We start from the raw sequence: 17,403 nt of genomic DNA, 5'->3' as shown, positions 1-17,403 counted from the left end.
AGTTTCATTCAGATAAGTATATAAAAACTATTTTAATTTTTGACCAAAATTGTCAAATTAGGTAAGGCTATAGTCTTACTGTTTTGTGTTATTTTTTGACAATTTTTCCAACCTTTGTTTTTATTGATATTATAACTCAAATGAGTTGGAAGTTGCCTCACTAATGTGCATTGAGACCAGTTTTATTCAGATAAGTATCTAAAAACTGTTTTGATTTTTCACCAAAATCCTTAAATTATGTAAGTCTTACCTCTTTGCATATATATATATATATTTTTTTACAATTTTTCAAACATTTGTTTTTATAGATATTATAACTCAAATAACTTTTAAATTCGCTGGATATGGTGTTTTGGATCCAGTTTCATTCAGGTAAGTATATAAAAACATTTTTATTTTTTTACCAAAACGGCCAAATTACATAAGGCTATAGTCTTACCTCTTTTACAAATTTTGGACCAATTTTTCAAACGTTTATTTTTTCATAATATAACTCAGTTGAGTTGGAAATTGCCTGGATATGGTGTTTTGCTTCCCTTTTAATTCAGATAAGTAAATAAAAACGGTTTTAATTTTTGACCAAAATCGCCAAATGACGTAAAGCTATAGTCTTACCTTTTAACTGTAATTTTGCATCATTTTTCTAAAGTTTGTTTTGGTTGAGTGGTGTGTGTGTGTGTTTAGTGTGTTTTGTGTGCAGAGGAACAGTCTGTATTTATTATATATGTATAAAAGTTTTATTGTTATAGAATCAGAGAGGTTTTTATAATGTTATGGTGTGTGTGTGTGTGTGTGTGTGTGTGTGTGTGTGTGTATATATATGTGTGTTTCAGCACAAACATAATCAGACGAATTATTTTAATAACAGAATATATAATACATAACTCCTCTCAGGGTTACAGTGAACTACAGTAGAAATATAAACTGCTGCAGGGGATTGTGGGAATTGTAGTTCAGCAGTGTTCAGTCGTCTCCTCCACACAGATTTAGCAGAGCCCTCTGATAATCTCCTTTAGTCTGCTCCTGTAACACACACACACACACACGAGAGAGAGAGAGTGAGTTTGTGAAAGTGGCTCTCATTCGCTCTCTAATACTCTTGCACAGTGTGTAAGAGTGTGTGTGAGAGAGAGAGAGAGTGTGTGTGTGTGTGTGTTACTGACGGAGATGGTCTGGTAGAGGGATTTGGAGTGTGTGTGTGTGTGTGTGTGTGTGTGTTACTGACGGAGATGGTCTGGTAGAGGGATTTGTAGTGTGTGTGTAGTGTGTGTGTAGTGTGTGTGTAGTGTGTGTGTAGTGTGTGTGTAGTGTGTGTGTAGTGTGTGTGTAGTGTGTGTGTAGTGTGTGTGTGTGTGTTACTGACGGAGATGGTCTGGTAGAGGGATTTGGAGTGTGTGTGTGTGTGTGTGTGTGTGTGTTACTGACGGAGATGGTCTGGTAGAGGGATTTGTAGTGTGTGTGTAGTGTGTGTGTAGTGTGTGTGTAGTGTGTGTGTAGTGTGTGTGTAGTGTGTGTGTAGTGTGTGTGTAGTGTGTGTGTAGTGTGTGTGTAGTGTGTTACTGACGGAGATGGTCTGGTAGAGGGATTTGGAGTGTGTGTGTGTGTGTGTGTGTTACTGACGGAGATGGTCTGGTAGAGGGATTTGTAGTGTGTGTGTAGTGTGTGTGTAGTGTGTGTGTAGTGTGTGTGTAGTGTGTGTGTAGTGTGTGTGTAGTGTGTGTGTAGTGTGTGTGTAGTGTGTGTGTGTGTGTTACTGACGGAGATGGTCTGGTAGAGGGATTTGGAGTGTGTGTGTGTGTGTGTGTGTGTGTGTTACTGACGGAGATGGTCTGGTAGAGGGATTTGGAGTGTGTGTGTGTGTGTGTGTGTGTGTGTTACTGACGGAGATGGTCTGGTAGAGGGATTTAGAGAAGTGTCTCTTGAACTCTGAGCGGATCTTCATCAGGTCCACTTCACAGCGGGAGACGAGGATCCGGGTCAGAACTTTCTCCTTCACTGATTTACCCTGAACACAGATCACATCCAATCACATCCGCTCGCACACTCGCATCCGTCCAATCACACGCCAGCGTTCACTTCAGCTAAAAACATTCTACAAGTTAGAACATCATCCAGACCAGAGACTGTATATAAACACCAGCAGTGTATCCACCACAGGTCAGTATAAACCAAGAGGGAGTGAGAATGGATCCAATCAGATTCTCTCTATCTGGATGGAGAGATTTATCTGGATAGGGGTTTTATTGAACGATGAGAAGCCGGAATGAAAACCAGCTGAAATGAAACAGGAGTAACGAGACTGATTTTATTTAAAGGTAAGGAGGAGAAAGTTCAGATAATAATAATAATAATAATAATAATAATTACTGCAGTAATGTGGAGATAAACTACATTAATACTGAAGAATAAAAGAGGATAAGAATCTGGATCAGAACTCTACCTTCATCGCCTCGTTCAGCCGGCTCGCAAAATACAGCTGCTTATTCTCAAAGCTCTCAACTGCAGAGAAAGAAAGAGAGAGAGGGATGAGAGAGGGATGAGAGAGATGGAGGGATGTCAGTGAGGAGGAGTGTTAGTTGGCTCTGTGCCAATCAGATCTTCCTCCAGGCCGTCCCACAAAATCAAACAGACCGGCCTTCAATAAGATATGAAGCTCTACTTACAACTGTGTGTGTTACTGACGGAGATTATCTGGTATAGGGGTTGTTGTGTGTGTGTGTTTTGTGTGTGTTTTGTGTGTGTGTGTGTGTGTGTGTGTGTGTGTGTGTTTTAGGTACCTAATGTAAGGAAGGATTTCTCCAGATCTCCCTTCACTTCTTTTCGGATGCTCTCCTTTATATCATACGGACTGTAGCTGTTATACCTCTCAAACACTGAGAGAGAGAGAGAGCAAGAGAAGAGGATAGGAAGCAAGAGCGTGAGAACGAATTAGAAAACAGAACAAGAGAAAGATGGATAGAGAACGAGATAAAAGAATAGAAAGTGAGAACAAGAATGAGAGAAACAGAGTTAGTGTGAATGAGAGCGAGAGAGAACAAGAGAAAGTGAGTGAGAAGAAGAGCGAGAGAAAATAGACCACAAGAGAAAGACAGACAGAACGAGATAAAAAAAAAAGTATAGCCAGAGAGTGAAAGAAAAAAAAGTGAGAGTGAGAGCAAGAGAGAACAAGAGTGAGAGGATGAGAGAAAAGGATAGAAAGCAAGAGAGAGTGAAAGAGTGTGAACAAGAATGGGAGTGAAATTGAAATTGAATGAGAGTAAAAGATAAGAGAAAGAGTAAACGAGAGAGAGAGAGAGAGAGTGAGACAAATAATGACATTAAGAAAAATAGTTCGTTAAATAAACGGATTAACAGAATCAATAACTAAGATCTGTATCAGACAGGTATGTAAATGAGTACAGGTGTGTTCTGACCACATAATAAAGTGACTCAAATCTGATTAGAAAAAAATCAGATTTGAGTCACTTCAGCCTGGTAATGTGAACACAGCTATATCAGCTTTTTACTATGTGTTCTTATGATAATGAGAGAGAGAGAGTGTGTTTACCTTTCCTCAGGTGTGGGACACTCCTCTCTGAGAAGATGTTTATCCAGGTGATCACATCAGTTCCCTTCCTCTTCACCCCCGCCTCATACAGAGCCTATACATACACACACACACACACACACACACACATTATTAATATATAAAATATATATATTATATTTTCTTTGATTTTAGCAAATGTAAAACCTCTGGAATATAATCAAGAGGAAGATGGATGATCACAAACCATCAAACCACCAAACTGAACTGCTTGAATTTTTACACCAGGAGTAAAGCAGCATAAAGTTATCCAAAAGCAGTGTGTAAGACTGGTGGAGGAGAACATGATGCCAAGATGCATGAAATTAAAACTGTGATTAAAAACCAGGATTATTCCACCAAATATTGATTATTTCTGAACTCTTAAAACTTTATGAATATGAACTTGTTTTCTTTGTATTATTTGAGGTCTGAAAGTTCTGCATCTTTTTTGTTATTTCAGTCATTTCTCATTTTCTGTAAATAAATGCTCTAAATGAGAATATTTTTATTTGTAATTTGGGAGAAATGTTGTCTGTAGTTTATAGAATAAAACAACAATGTTCATTTTACTCAAATATAAACATTTTGTCTCTGTTTGAGGGGGAAACTCACTCGGGCGTCGTTATCGATCTTCTCATAGTCCACCACATTACCCGGCTCCTCCCTCCTAGCCTGAGAAATGATGAGAAATATATTATTAACATGAGATAAGCAGTGCTGTCAGTAATGCATTACTTATTTCTCTAATTTAACCTCTTTTTTCGGTAAGGAGTAATCTGATAAATTACTATTTCTAATCCAGTAATCAGATTAAAGTTATTTATAAATCACTGTGTGTTACTGTTGTCATTTTTCCTTCTTAAAAATATATATTTTAGCTTTTCTTCCTGCAGATCGGGGAGTGATGTCATAAATGGTTAATTGTTGCGTAGGCCAGACATGAATTATTATATATTTTTTATGTGTATGCATCACATATAATTACATCTCTGTTTTGACCTGATCAAACAAATACTTTGAATTTGAATTATGTAATTGTTACTTTTAAATCAATCAAGTAAACAATAAAGTAACTAAGTTACTTTTTAAATTAGTAATCAGTAATCAGATTACTTTAAGGTAACCCTAGTGAAAAAAAGTAGATTAAAGTATACTAAGCATTATTATGCATCAGTATATTTAAAGAGTGCTAAAATGGAACTTTTTTATTATTTTTCTTTAATTGTATAAAAATAGTACAAAATTCTTACTTAAATTGTGCTAAAATGGAACTATTTTAAAGTATATAAGTATAACTTAGAGTAAAATTATAATACATTTAATTAGTATTACAACTACCACTATTTACTATAAACTGAGTATATTAGAAATGTGTTAAGAATTGATGTTAAATATATGTGATATATTTACATTAGAATACAAATATACATGCTTCTTTTGTAAATAGCACACGTCTAGTATACTTCATTTAGTATACATTTTTTTTAGCAAGTTACATATTTACTTAATTAAATTTAATTTACTTTCTAAAAAGTTCCATGATACAGTTAAGTACTTTAAGTGAAATACTGTAACAGCTGATTTAAACACGCTTTGCTAAAAGTATATTTGGTAAGAAGTATTTTAGAAGTATAATTTTAATTACATTAAACTAAAAGTGTACTTAGTAGTCTATTTTGTTTTTAAGTACACTATATTGTACTTCTTAAAAAGTATGATCAAACTTTTCAAACTTTCAAACACTTTTAAAATATATTTTAAATATTTTTTAAAAGTACATTTTACAGCATACATACATTTCTCTATGTTTAAAGTACAATTAAGTATATATATATATATATATATTTTTTTTTTTTTGTCACCAGAGAACTATGCCCTCACTGGAGATACCTCACGCTCAGAGTGGATCAGTAGGATCTGCTGTGTTTGTATTGAGGGAAGGTGGTTGATAAGGTAATAGGATGATGGTTGATAAGGTATACCTGGACCAGGGCCAGCAGCAGCTTCGCAAAATCTCCAGATGTATCTCCAGCCACATCCTTCTCCAGCTCCTTCTTAAACACTGATCAGAGATCAGCAGAGAGAACACACACACCATCAGATTTACACCATAAACTACACCTGCTATTTCTGTTTATTACAGGGTTTATACACTTTCAACTTATATATTTCCATGACTTTCTCATGACTGTATAATCTTTAAAATATCAGTGCAGACATGAACAATAAAACAAGAATTCCATGTGAAAACCGATTATAGTAGGCCTATATCTTACTTAAAATGTATTTTATTATTTTTATTTTATTTCTAATTTACACGGCCAATAACCCAACCCACTCATTAGGACTCCCCCCTATCACTAGTGACGCTCCAACACCAGGAGGGTTAAGAAGACTAGCACACGCCTCCTCCGATACATGTGAAGTCAGACTCCACCTCTTTTTGAGCTGCTGCTGATGCTGTAGCATTAACGAGTAGCATCACAGCGCTAGCGCTCGGAGGAAAGTGCAGCGACTCGGTTCTGATACATCAGCTCACAGACGCAGCCTTGTGCTGATCCACATCACCCTAGGAGTGATGAGGAGAGAAAGAGAGAGCGCCATCTACTGTACTGTACCCACCCAGAGAGAGCAGGGCCAATTGTGCTCCCTCTGAGCGCCGGCAGCTGATGGTTAAGCTGCATGAGAGGGATTCGAACCTGCGACCTCCTGCTAATAGTGACAGCGCTTTAGACCGCTGGACCACTCGGCACCCCACTTAAAATGTATTAAAAAAACAACAACAAAAAAAAAAAACATTTCTTTCAGCAATACTGACAATCTTTAATAATAAAATGTGTTAAATTCTGAGAACTCTATTGTGTTTAACTGAATTAACTCTAGAGCTAACTAACCAGAGCTGATTCTATACGCTGCTAAGCATTTCTAATGTTTAACCTGTAAACAGTGCTTCATACTTTCATAAAAGAACATTATATAGAATCTTTAGTTTAAAACTTTTTTTATCTTTTATAATCTCTCTGTTTGCTGGGATTTCTAAACCTGCTCCCAAAGTAAGAGAGAAAAATTAACACAATTAATTAAATGTGTGTAAAATGGAAAGGTATATACTTTTTTAAATTAAAATACATACTTAAATACATACTAAATGTACTATTTTGGAACAACTTGTATCAACTTAAATACATTTTAAGTTGTAATTAATCTACATTTAAATACAACATAAAGAGTATTAAATTAGAATGTTGAGAGCTTTTTTCAATATAACTTTTGCAAATTCACGTAGATTTAAGTTCGTGTTTTGTTTTTTTTACATCATTTTTAACATACTTGAAGAGTATTGTAAATGTATTGTTTTGTGTATAGCTTAATGCTTCATAAAAAAATATACACTAAAGTGCACTTTAACAGCAGTATTTAATGACACTATATATATATATTTTTCTTTTTAATATATATTTTATATATATTCAACACAACGTATAATTTAAAGCATATTGCTTAAAAACACATTTTATGGAAATACATCTATTATATAAGTATAAATATATATATATATATATATAAATATATTAAATTGAAAATGCACTTTTAGTATTCTTTACCTCATTTAAACATACTTTTAATGCTCTTAAGTATACTTGCTCTTTTTACAGAACATATAAAACCTGTAAGGTTATTTAAACTATAAAAACACTCGGACTCGTTTACAAACTACATGCACTTTCAGAAGGAACGGTTTCTGCGATATCCCATTTGGTTGCTATGGTATTCCTAAGCGGTCGCTATGGCGATACTAAAAATGATGCTAGTGTGGCAAGGTGGTTGCTATTGTGTTTGCCATAGTAATGCTTATTGGTTGCTAGGTGCTGTCTGCTCTGGTGTCTCAGGTGGTTGTTATGGTATGTTATGGGTTAAGTGGTACTAGTGTTTAGTTTGGATATATTTAAAGGATGAAAGTTGATTAAAAGTTTAATAGCTTGACTTACTCTCTTTGTAAACCCTCTTTATCTCCACGAGCTCCTCGTTACTGCGAGAGCAGACCATCTCAATCAGACTCTCCTCATCAGTGCCCAAACCCTGAATAATAAATCATATATTAATACACATATATCCATACTGTCATCTCAGTACATACTTTAATCATTAACAGAATGGTTTACACTGTACATGCACTTCAATAATATTCAATGTATTTACCTATATATTAATCTTTATCTGTATATTATACACATTTCAACTTTTATGCAAGAATTTTTGCAACAATTTGCAAGGTCAAATTATATGGAGGACCAAAACTGACAAAATGAAAAATAAATAAATAAATAAAAACTTTTGTAAATCACTCAATAAAAGTAATATGGTGATTAAAACGGTAAAGAATAATTATAATTAATATAAAAACAAATACACATACATAATAATAAATATCTTAATACATTATTTATGTGTTTCTTTATTAAAATTATTTTTTCTTTTGTTTATTTATTTACATAACTATTTATTTCTGCATTAATTTACTTCCCGATGTTTCTATTTTAGTATTAATTTATTTCCCGATTTTTATATTTATTTCTGTTTTTCCTTGTCCTTATATTATAACGAAGGGGCTGTCCAGCAATGATGTCACAGTGTCTTAGCATTCCTATTGGTTGATTGATGTCAAATACCCTAGACTGATTGTACAGGTCTTGTTTCTTTGGTGGTAACTTTGATAACGTGGAAGACTATTTAATAAAGATAATTTAGATCATAATTCAGACATTTCAGCTCCTCTCTCTCTCTGTCTGAGCTCTATTACTAAACCTGGACTGGAAAACACGCCTCCTCATTAGCATATAAGGACAAGGAAAAATAGGAATAAATAAATCAGGAAATAAATGAATGCTGAAATAAATAGTTATGTAAATAAATAAACAAATGAATCGAAAGAAAAATTAAGCAATGTTAATAAAGAAGCCCATAAATACAAATTATTAAGATATTCATTTTTATGTATATGTATTTATTTTTATATTAGTTCTAATATTTCTTTACCATTTTATTTACTATATTACTTTTATTGAGTAATTTACTTACGTTCTTATTTATTTATTCATTTTGAATTTTGCCAGTTTTGGTCCTCCATACAATCACTCAAACCCTGTTCATATCAATTCCAAACTCCCTAACATGACCTACTGTACTCTCTCTCAGACTCCGGCTGCTGATGGACTGAATTGTAATAAAAGCATCCATCAGTGTACATCAGTTTTGCACATTATGTCTTCACTGTTTCGCAATTCTGATTAAATTATAACTGCATTTCATTGGCTTGTATTTTGTTAATGACAGTAAAGTTAAATATCTAATCTAATCTAGTCTAATCAGGTTTTATCTAATCTAAATTTATCTAAAGTTACACTAGTGAATAAAAGTAGATTAAAGCATTATTATGCTATAGTGCAATAAAGTGTTCTTGTTGCCACATTATTATTCAGTATATCTAAAGAGTGATAAAATTGATTTTTTTTTACTTATTATACTTTAATTTTATAAATATAATACAAAAGTCTTACTTAAATTGTGCTAAGTGTACTTAACTGTACTAAAATGGAACTATTTTAAATATACTTAACATGTAACATATAACATTTAAACATTTAAACTACTTCATGTATGTAACCCCATATTTTAAATATGCTTACAGTAAAAGTATAATACATTAATTATACACCAGGTATATGAGTATATGTACTAAGAATTGATGTTAAATATATGTGATCTATATTTACATTAGAGTACAATTATATATGCTTCTTGTTCCTGTCATTTATAAGTAGCACGCTTCTAGTATAATTTGTTGAGTATAAATATATATATTTTAATCTACTGTACTACAATTTTTAGCGTGTTACAAAATTAATTTCATTTTAAAAAAATGAGTAGTAGTAATTTAATTTACTTTCTAAAAAGTTACATGACACATTTCAGCACTTTAAGTGAACTACTGTAACTTTGGAAATAAGTATTTTAGAAGTATACTGAATTACATTAATCTAAAAGTGTACTTCATAGTAGTCTATTTATTTAAAATACATTATATTGTCTTTTTTTAAGTATAATCAAAGTTTATATTCAAACATTTAATGAAAGCATAATATAAATGTAATTTTAATATATTTTAAGTAAGTACATAAATGTGTTAGTATATTTACAGCATACTTCGACATTTTTCAATATGTTTTTAAGTACAATTAAGTATATATTTTATATATTTTTTCACCAGGGTAGCAATAACAATAAAGTAGCAGTGTTTATTAGCACAGAGAGGAGTGATACAGGGCTGTGAGAAGCTCCTGCTGAGGTAAAGCTAGAGTTAATCTAACCTTCATGGAAGCTCTGAGCTCAGAGGCATCAAACTCAGTGGTGGTCTTCATCAATCCCAGAATCACGTTCTCCAGAGAACCCGACAGCGCCGCCTTCAGGGCCGTCACCAGATCCTACACACCATAAAATTACAGTTCAGACACACAAATAAAACACTAGGCAAAATGTTTATAGCATAAAACAGGAAATTACGTGTATAAACGTGCTCAAAAAATAACTTTTAAATATATTTTATTATAAAGCATAGCATCTCGTACATTAACCTAATGCAAACGTAAGATATGTAATTAAAAAACAAAAAAAGTTTAATAAAAAATACTTAACATTGAAGAAATACCATTTTTTTTGGCATTGTTGTTTCTCCAAATCCCATATATGCTTTAAACATATTTTTAATAATAAATCAATAATATTTAAGTTAAATAGTTGTATTCGTGTTCCTGGGTTTCACTCAGTCCTGTTACCATAACACATTACCCTGATCATCTGAAACATCTGGAACATTCTACAACAGGAAGTCACATCTACAACAGGAAGTCACATCTACAACAGGAAGTCACATCTACAACAGGAAGTCACATCTACAACAGGAAGTCACATCATCAGCTGGTTCTGAAGATCATGGGAAGATCAGAATTAAGTTCCTCATTAGTTTTTTTTTCTGTATATTTGATCTTATTGTAACGATGACTGAGGAGCTCAATCTCAACACTCAGTCCTGTTACCTACATTAATTCTTACATCTTATTGGTTTATTTTTAAAATACAGATTTTGGGGAAAATCACTAGAATGTGCTCAGTGTCTCATGCTATTAGCATAGCCGCCATTTAGCTATTTTTTATGTTTTTGCTAATTCTATGCTAAAAACAGGACTTAGTGCCAGTAACAGGAGCGAGTTCCAGTAACAGGAGCGAGTGCCAGTAACAGGGGCGAGTGCCAGTAACAGGGGCGAGCTCCAGTAACAGGAGTGAGTTCCAGTAACAGGAGCGAGGTCCAGTAACAGGAGTGAGTTCCAGTAACAGGAGCGAGGTCCAGTAACAGGAGCGAGGTCCAGTAACAGGAGCGAGTTCCAGTAACAGGAGCGAGTTCCAGTAACAGGGGCGAGTGCCAGTAACAGGGGCGAGTTCCAGTAACAGGAGCGAGTTCCAGTAACAGGAGCGAGTGCCAGTAACAGGGGCGAGCTCCAGTAACAGGAGTGAGTTCCAGTAACAGGAGCGAGTTCCAGTAACAGGAGCGAGTGCCAGTAACAGGAGCGAGTGCCAGTAACAGGAGCGAGTTCCAGTAACAGGAGCGAGTGCCAGTAACAGGAGCGAGTTCCAGTAACAGGAGTGAGTTCCAGTAACAGGAGTGAGTTCCAGTAAGAGGACTGAGTTCCAGTAAGAGGAGTGAGTTCCAGTAACAGGAGTGAGTTCCAGTAACAGGAGTGAGTTCCAGTAAGAGGACTGAGTTCCAGTAACAGGAGTGAGTGCCAGTAACAGGAGTGAGTTCCAGTAAGAGGACTGAGTTCCAGTAACAGGAGTGAGTGCCAGTAACAGGAGTGAGTGCCAGTAACAGGAGTGAGTTCCAGTAAGAGGACTGAGTTCCAGTAACAGGAGTGAGTGCCAGTAACAGGAGTGAGTATTGTACCCCTGTTTATTGATTTATTAATGTGAATATTAGTTAATGTAAACCATTTTTTCCTAATTCTGTTTGGTTAATCATTTATCAATTTATTTGATAAATTATATGATAATAAATTTAATACATTTTTGGTTCAGGTTTTCTGGCTAAGATAAAATAGCTTAGCATATTTTAGAAAAATACATTGTGCATGCATATAGTGTTTGTTTTTTGTCATAAATATTAGTTATTTGAACATGCAGTCTTTAAAATAAAGACCTTATTGAGAGAAAATTAAAGGAATTAGTGGACTTGTTTTTAAACATGCTTTTTAAATAAGACCATTTACAGATTAGAAACCTTAGTTAAAATATGTGTTTTTAGATTCAAGTTGAAAAAGTATTTAATTAATAAGTTTAATTTGTAAGATTTACAACAAGTAAATTAGTATAAATTGGTAAGTTTTTTAGATGATCACAGATTAAAGAAGAGTTGATTATGAATAATTGTACCTTTTTCTCCTTCTTCTCGTACTCGAAGGCGATCTCTCTCCTCTGTCTGTAGGTGCGTCGTGTGAGGATGTCGATGATGACGTGCTCATCCACACCTGTAACAGATTGTTGAAGCTCACTATTTCTACACCCACTGTCCAACAGTATTTGGGCACCAGAGCTTCACATTAACATTAGCATAGAGCTGGTTCCTCTCTGCTGCTGTAACTGTTCTCCACTGTTTATGGATGGATTTATTACTGAATCCAGGATCAGACGGGTATTAGAACACGACCCAGTCTACTGATAAGATCATATACTAATACTAAACTCATCCAAACTATGAAGAAAAACACTGAATTATTTACTAAACCAAACAAGTCTTAAACAAACCAGAATATGTTTTATACTTTACATTCCTCTTGTTTAGATGATCAGTTTTGAACATCTCTGCTGGATTTTCTCAGTCAGTTTTATGAGGTAGAGTCTCCTGGAATTCAGGCTTTCAGTTAACAGCTGTGCTGAACTCATCAAGAGTTAATAACTTGAATTTCTTGTCTCTTAATAAAGTGTTTGAGAGCATCAGTTAAAGTAAAGTAGTGAAGAGGTAGAGTTACAGGTATACAGTGAATAGTGAATATTTCAGTAATGTTCGAATCCAGGTTATGAGAAGAAACAACTACTCAACTAAATAAAGAAAAAAGTGAATATGAAAAGATGAATTTTAAGATCTTTGAAAGTATCTTCAAGTGCAGTCACTGCAGAGAGCATCAGAAACACTATGATTCATTATCAGATTAAGGTTTATTATCATTAGGTCCAATCTAATATCCATATCGTCGCTGTGCAATGAAAAACACTTATCTCCAAAACAGCAACTTTACAGGAGAGAGAAAAAACCTTATAAACCTTCAATGGAAGTCAATGTAAAACGAGTTTATTTCAGGTCATTTTGAAGAGTTTCTATTGGTCCGTTCATCAAGAGATTGTGGCACAGTGTGAGGAACAGTTTATCTGTTCAAATTGTGTAGTAAACTAAAAATCAACAAAAATGGAGATTTTTGGAGAGGTTTTTCATTGGACAGCGATGAAATATGCTGAAAAAAATGAATATTCGGCAAAGGGCTGGGTGTTATATCACTATTTTAAACACATCTAGATATAAAGAAAGTGGGCTAGGGGCTCTGTTAGAGACCATGCTTTATTTATTATCAGCTTCATCTGGAACTGTATAAGAGGAAGTTTTAATAAATTAACTTAAACTGATTTATAAAGAGTCATGAAGAGTCAGGTGTGTTAACAGGTAATGTAAACTTGAGCACAGATAATCTGTAATGAATGAAGTATTAATGAAGTAAAGCATCAGTACAGAGTAGTACCTTTAGTTTTAATGGCCGTGTCGATCCAGGACGCGTCTCTCTCTGCATCGAAGTCTCGAGCCGGGAACACAGTGGGATACCGAGGTTCTCTCAGCTGATCAATACATACAAAACACAACACAGACTATAATTAATGCATTATCTCATTCCTGCTTCACTTATTTCATTCAGTTTCTTAAAATCTTAAAACTGTATGACAACCACTGATTTACTTCTGAAAGAAAATTGAGTTTCTTTGATTTTAGCAAATTAAAAACCTCTGGAATATAATCAAGAGGAAGATGGATGATCACAAGCCATCAAACCACCAAACTGAACTGCTTGAATTTTTACACCAGGAGTAAAGCAGCATAAAGTTATCCAAAAGCAGTGTGTAAGACTGGTGGAGGAGAACATGATGCCAAGATGCATGAAATTAAAAACTGTGATTAAAAACCAAACAGGGTTATTCCACCAAATATTGATTATTTCTGAACTCTTAAAACTTTATGAATATGAACTTGTTTTCTTTGCATTATTTGAGGTCTGAAAGCATCTTTTTTGTTATTTCAGACATTTCTCATTTTCTGTAAATAAATGCTCTAAATGAGAATATTTTTATTTGTAATTTGGGAGAAATGTTGTCTGTAGTTTATAGAATAAAACAACAATGTTCATTTTACTCAAACATAAACCTATAAATAGCAAAATAAATAGCAATGATATATTTACTCACCGCTCCGTGACCCAGAGAGAGCTGACCCAGAAACTGAGATACCAGCGCCATCTTCACTTCCTGTAGAGATACAGGTTACAGCTTTGATCTGAGGATGTGCTGGATGATTGATGATTTGGTGGCGTAATTCATGGGACACGACCGGCTGGTACATCATTAACATTAATACACACACACACACACCCACCCACCCTAAACTCACCCCCACACACTCACACTCACCCTCTGTCTCAAAGATCTCAGATCATTATCAGAGATACAGCACTGATAACACACTGCTGTCCTACACACACACTCACTGCATATACTCACTACATTGGTGAGGAATGTGGTGAACATTCCCAGGAGTGGCCAGCCAACCAAAATTACCCCAAAAGCACAGCAACAACTCATCCAAGAGGTCACAAAAGACCCACAACAACATCCAAACAACTGCTGATCAAAAATAACATTAGGATTCGTCTCAATTTTACCAGAAAACATCCTGATGATTCCCAAGACTTTAGGGAAAATATTCTGTGGACGGATGAAACAAAAGTTGAACTCTTAGGAAGGTGTGTGTCCCTCAGTACATCTGAGACCCAAAACACAGCAGCAAGTCTATTGCATTATTGTCTTCTCTCTTACGTACAGGTGTTGGAGAATGAAACTGAAACACCTGTCATCATTTTAGTGTGGGATTTTAGGTTTCGTGTCTAAATTGGAGCAGCCTGGTGTTCAATCTTCATTAATTGCACATTGTACCAGTAAGAGCAGAGTGTGAAGGTTCAATTAGCAGGGTAAGAGCACAGTTCTGCTCTAAATATTGCAATGCACACAACATTATGGGAGACATACCAGAGTTCAAAAGAGGACAAATTGTTGGTGCACGTCTTGCTGGAGCATCTGTGACCAAGACAGCAAGTCTTTGTGATGCATCAAGAGCCACGGTATCCAGGGTAATGTCAGCATACCACCAAGAAGGACCAACCACATCCAACAGGATTAACTGTGGACGCTGTAAGAGGAAGCTGTCTGAAAGGGATGTTCGGGTGCTAACCCGGATTGTATCCAAAAAACATAAAACCACGGCTGATCAAATCACGCAGAATTCAAAGTGCACCTCAACTCTCCTGTTTCCACCAGAACTGTCCGTCACCACAATCAATTATTGTGCTCTAAAACCAGCTGTTTCAGTTTCATTCTCCAACACCTGTATATCTATCTGTATCTTGTTGTACTGTACATATAGTGTCTCCCATTCTTTTATATTTATATTCTTATGAATATATCTTCTCTGAATGGCTGAAGTCCTGACCTGAAGCCTATTGAGATGGATGATCTTAAACAGGACGTTTATGCTGGAAAATCCTCTAATGTGGAACCAGTTATTATATTTAAAGGGAAACACTTTTACTCCGCTGTATAGTGAACAGTGTGATGTTCAGCAGTGTGAGTTTAGGCAGTAATGTTATACAGCAGGTTGTAAATGTGGAGGCTGGAGGAGATCACTAAACTTTGGTCAGACACACCCTGTACTACACACACACACACACACACTCTCTTACAATATACTCTGTACCCACACTGACCTCACATTCCACCACCTACACTGATCCCTCCCACACTACCACACACTCTATTCTCATTCAGTTCATCAGAAGTACATAATACATTTCTGTTTTGCCTAATTTATATATTATTAACTTAACTGTTAAGCTCAGTAAAATTTAAAGAGCTCTTAAAAATGATGAGTTTCTTAGATTTTATCAAATTAAAAACCTCTGGAATATAATCAAGAGGAAGATGGATGATCACAAACCATCAAACCACCAAACTGAACTGCTTGAATTTTTACACCAGGAGTAAAGCAGCATAAAGTTATCCAAAAGCAGTGTGTAAGACTGGTGGAGGAGAACATGATGCCAAGATGCATGAAAAAAAACTGTAATTAAAAACCAGGATTATTCCACCAAATATTGATTATTTCTGAACTCTTAAAACTTTATGAATATGAACTTGTTTTCTTTGCATTATTTGAGGTCTGAAAGTTCTGCATCTTTTTTGTTATTTCAGTCATTTCTCATTTTCTGTAAATAAATGCTCTAAATGAGAATATTTTTATTTGTAATTTGGGAGAAATGTTGTCTGTAGTTTATAGAATAAAACAACAATGTTCATTTTACTCAAACATAAACCTATAAATAGAAAAACCAGAGAAACTGATTCAGAAACTGAAGTGCTCTCTTCATTTTTTACAGAGCTGAATATTCATACATTATATATACACACACAGTTTCACTCACCTGTGCTCAATGTTGAACATTAAACCTGATTTATTTGATATGCATTTAGTTATTAATCATATTTTATGGTAATTGATTTTTTGATTTATAAAAATGTGATAATAGAGAGAGAGAGGGGGAGTCTTACCTGTATCAGGTGAGCTGCAGGTGTGAGTACAGGTGTGCTATAGCAGCAGGTCAGGTTGGGTGTCTTCAGCTATAAACTAGAGGCGGTCCCTGAGTCTCAGACCCACCCCCCCTCCCCCTCCCACATCACCCAGACAACCCTGTATCAGTTATCAGTGTGAGTATTGATTAGAGGAGTTTCAGCACTGAATGGAATTTACTGCAGTATTTATATTATATTTACCCTGCAGCTCCTCTATCTCACTGATAACCCCAGAGTTCAGCTCAGTATAAAGACATGCACTGATACAACACAGTTTAGGAATTAAGTATAAAAATAAGAAACTCTATAAGTTAAAGTTAAATCTATTGATTATATTAACTTTACCTTATAAGATATAAATAAAAATGCTGAATAAAGAATATATACATGAATATATAACTTTTGTATTTATGAATTATATATAGTTAATATTTCAAATCTAAGTTAGAATCTTCTATAGTTTTATATTTCTTTTGACTGTGTTGTGTAATTATCTGTGTCTGTCTGTTTGTTTGTTTGTTTGTGCGTCTATCTTTCCATCTGTCTGTCTATGAATCTTTCTGTCTATCTGTCTGTATATCTTACTAATTATCCATATATCAGTCTGTCTGTCTATCTGTGTCTATATCTATCGATCACATTTAATATTAACCTGTAAAAAGACTGTAAAAAATAAGTATTGTCCTGCAGCAGGGGTGACAAAATACTACATTTTCTTCTTATATATTATTTTTTTGCAGTTATAAATTTTGATGACGATACAGTGGTGTAAAAAAAAAGGTATTTGCCCCCTTACAAATTTAAGAGTAAAAAAAAAAACTATCCAAATCAATCTAGTCAATATAGTA

General features: G+C 34.5%; 1 protein-coding gene across 1 annotated transcript; it reads right to left on the bottom strand.

Moving 5' to 3' along the window:
* Positions 1 to 841: 841 nt before the first annotated feature.
* On the bottom strand, positions 842 to 16,622 carry anxa2b (annexin A2b). The gene is made up of 13 exons (XM_049473698.1): positions 16,535 to 16,622; positions 14,123 to 14,182; positions 13,408 to 13,501; positions 12,050 to 12,144; positions 9,937 to 10,050; positions 7,558 to 7,648; positions 5,551 to 5,630; positions 4,181 to 4,240; positions 3,548 to 3,641; positions 2,778 to 2,873; positions 2,441 to 2,499; positions 1,883 to 2,005; positions 842 to 1,023 (listed from the first exon to the last, which is right to left on the bottom strand). Exons 2-13 carry the CDS (start codon positions 14,171 to 14,173, stop codon positions 964 to 966), a joined length of 1,017 nt encoding a protein of 338 aa, XP_049329655.1. The 5' UTR covers positions 14,174 to 14,182; positions 16,535 to 16,622; the 3' UTR covers positions 842 to 963.
* Between the last annotated feature and the right edge of the window lie 781 nt (positions 16,623 to 17,403).

Source organism: Astyanax mexicanus, unplaced genomic scaffold (assembly GCF_023375975.1).
Source record: "Astyanax mexicanus isolate ESR-SI-001 unplaced genomic scaffold, AstMex3_surface scaffold_43, whole genome shotgun sequence".
In the NCBI taxonomy this organism is placed as follows: domain Eukaryota; kingdom Metazoa; phylum Chordata; class Actinopteri; order Characiformes; family Acestrorhamphidae; genus Astyanax; species Astyanax mexicanus.
The sequence above is the reverse complement of the archived record's forward strand: the minus strand, read 5'-3'. Positions and strand labels throughout refer to the sequence as shown.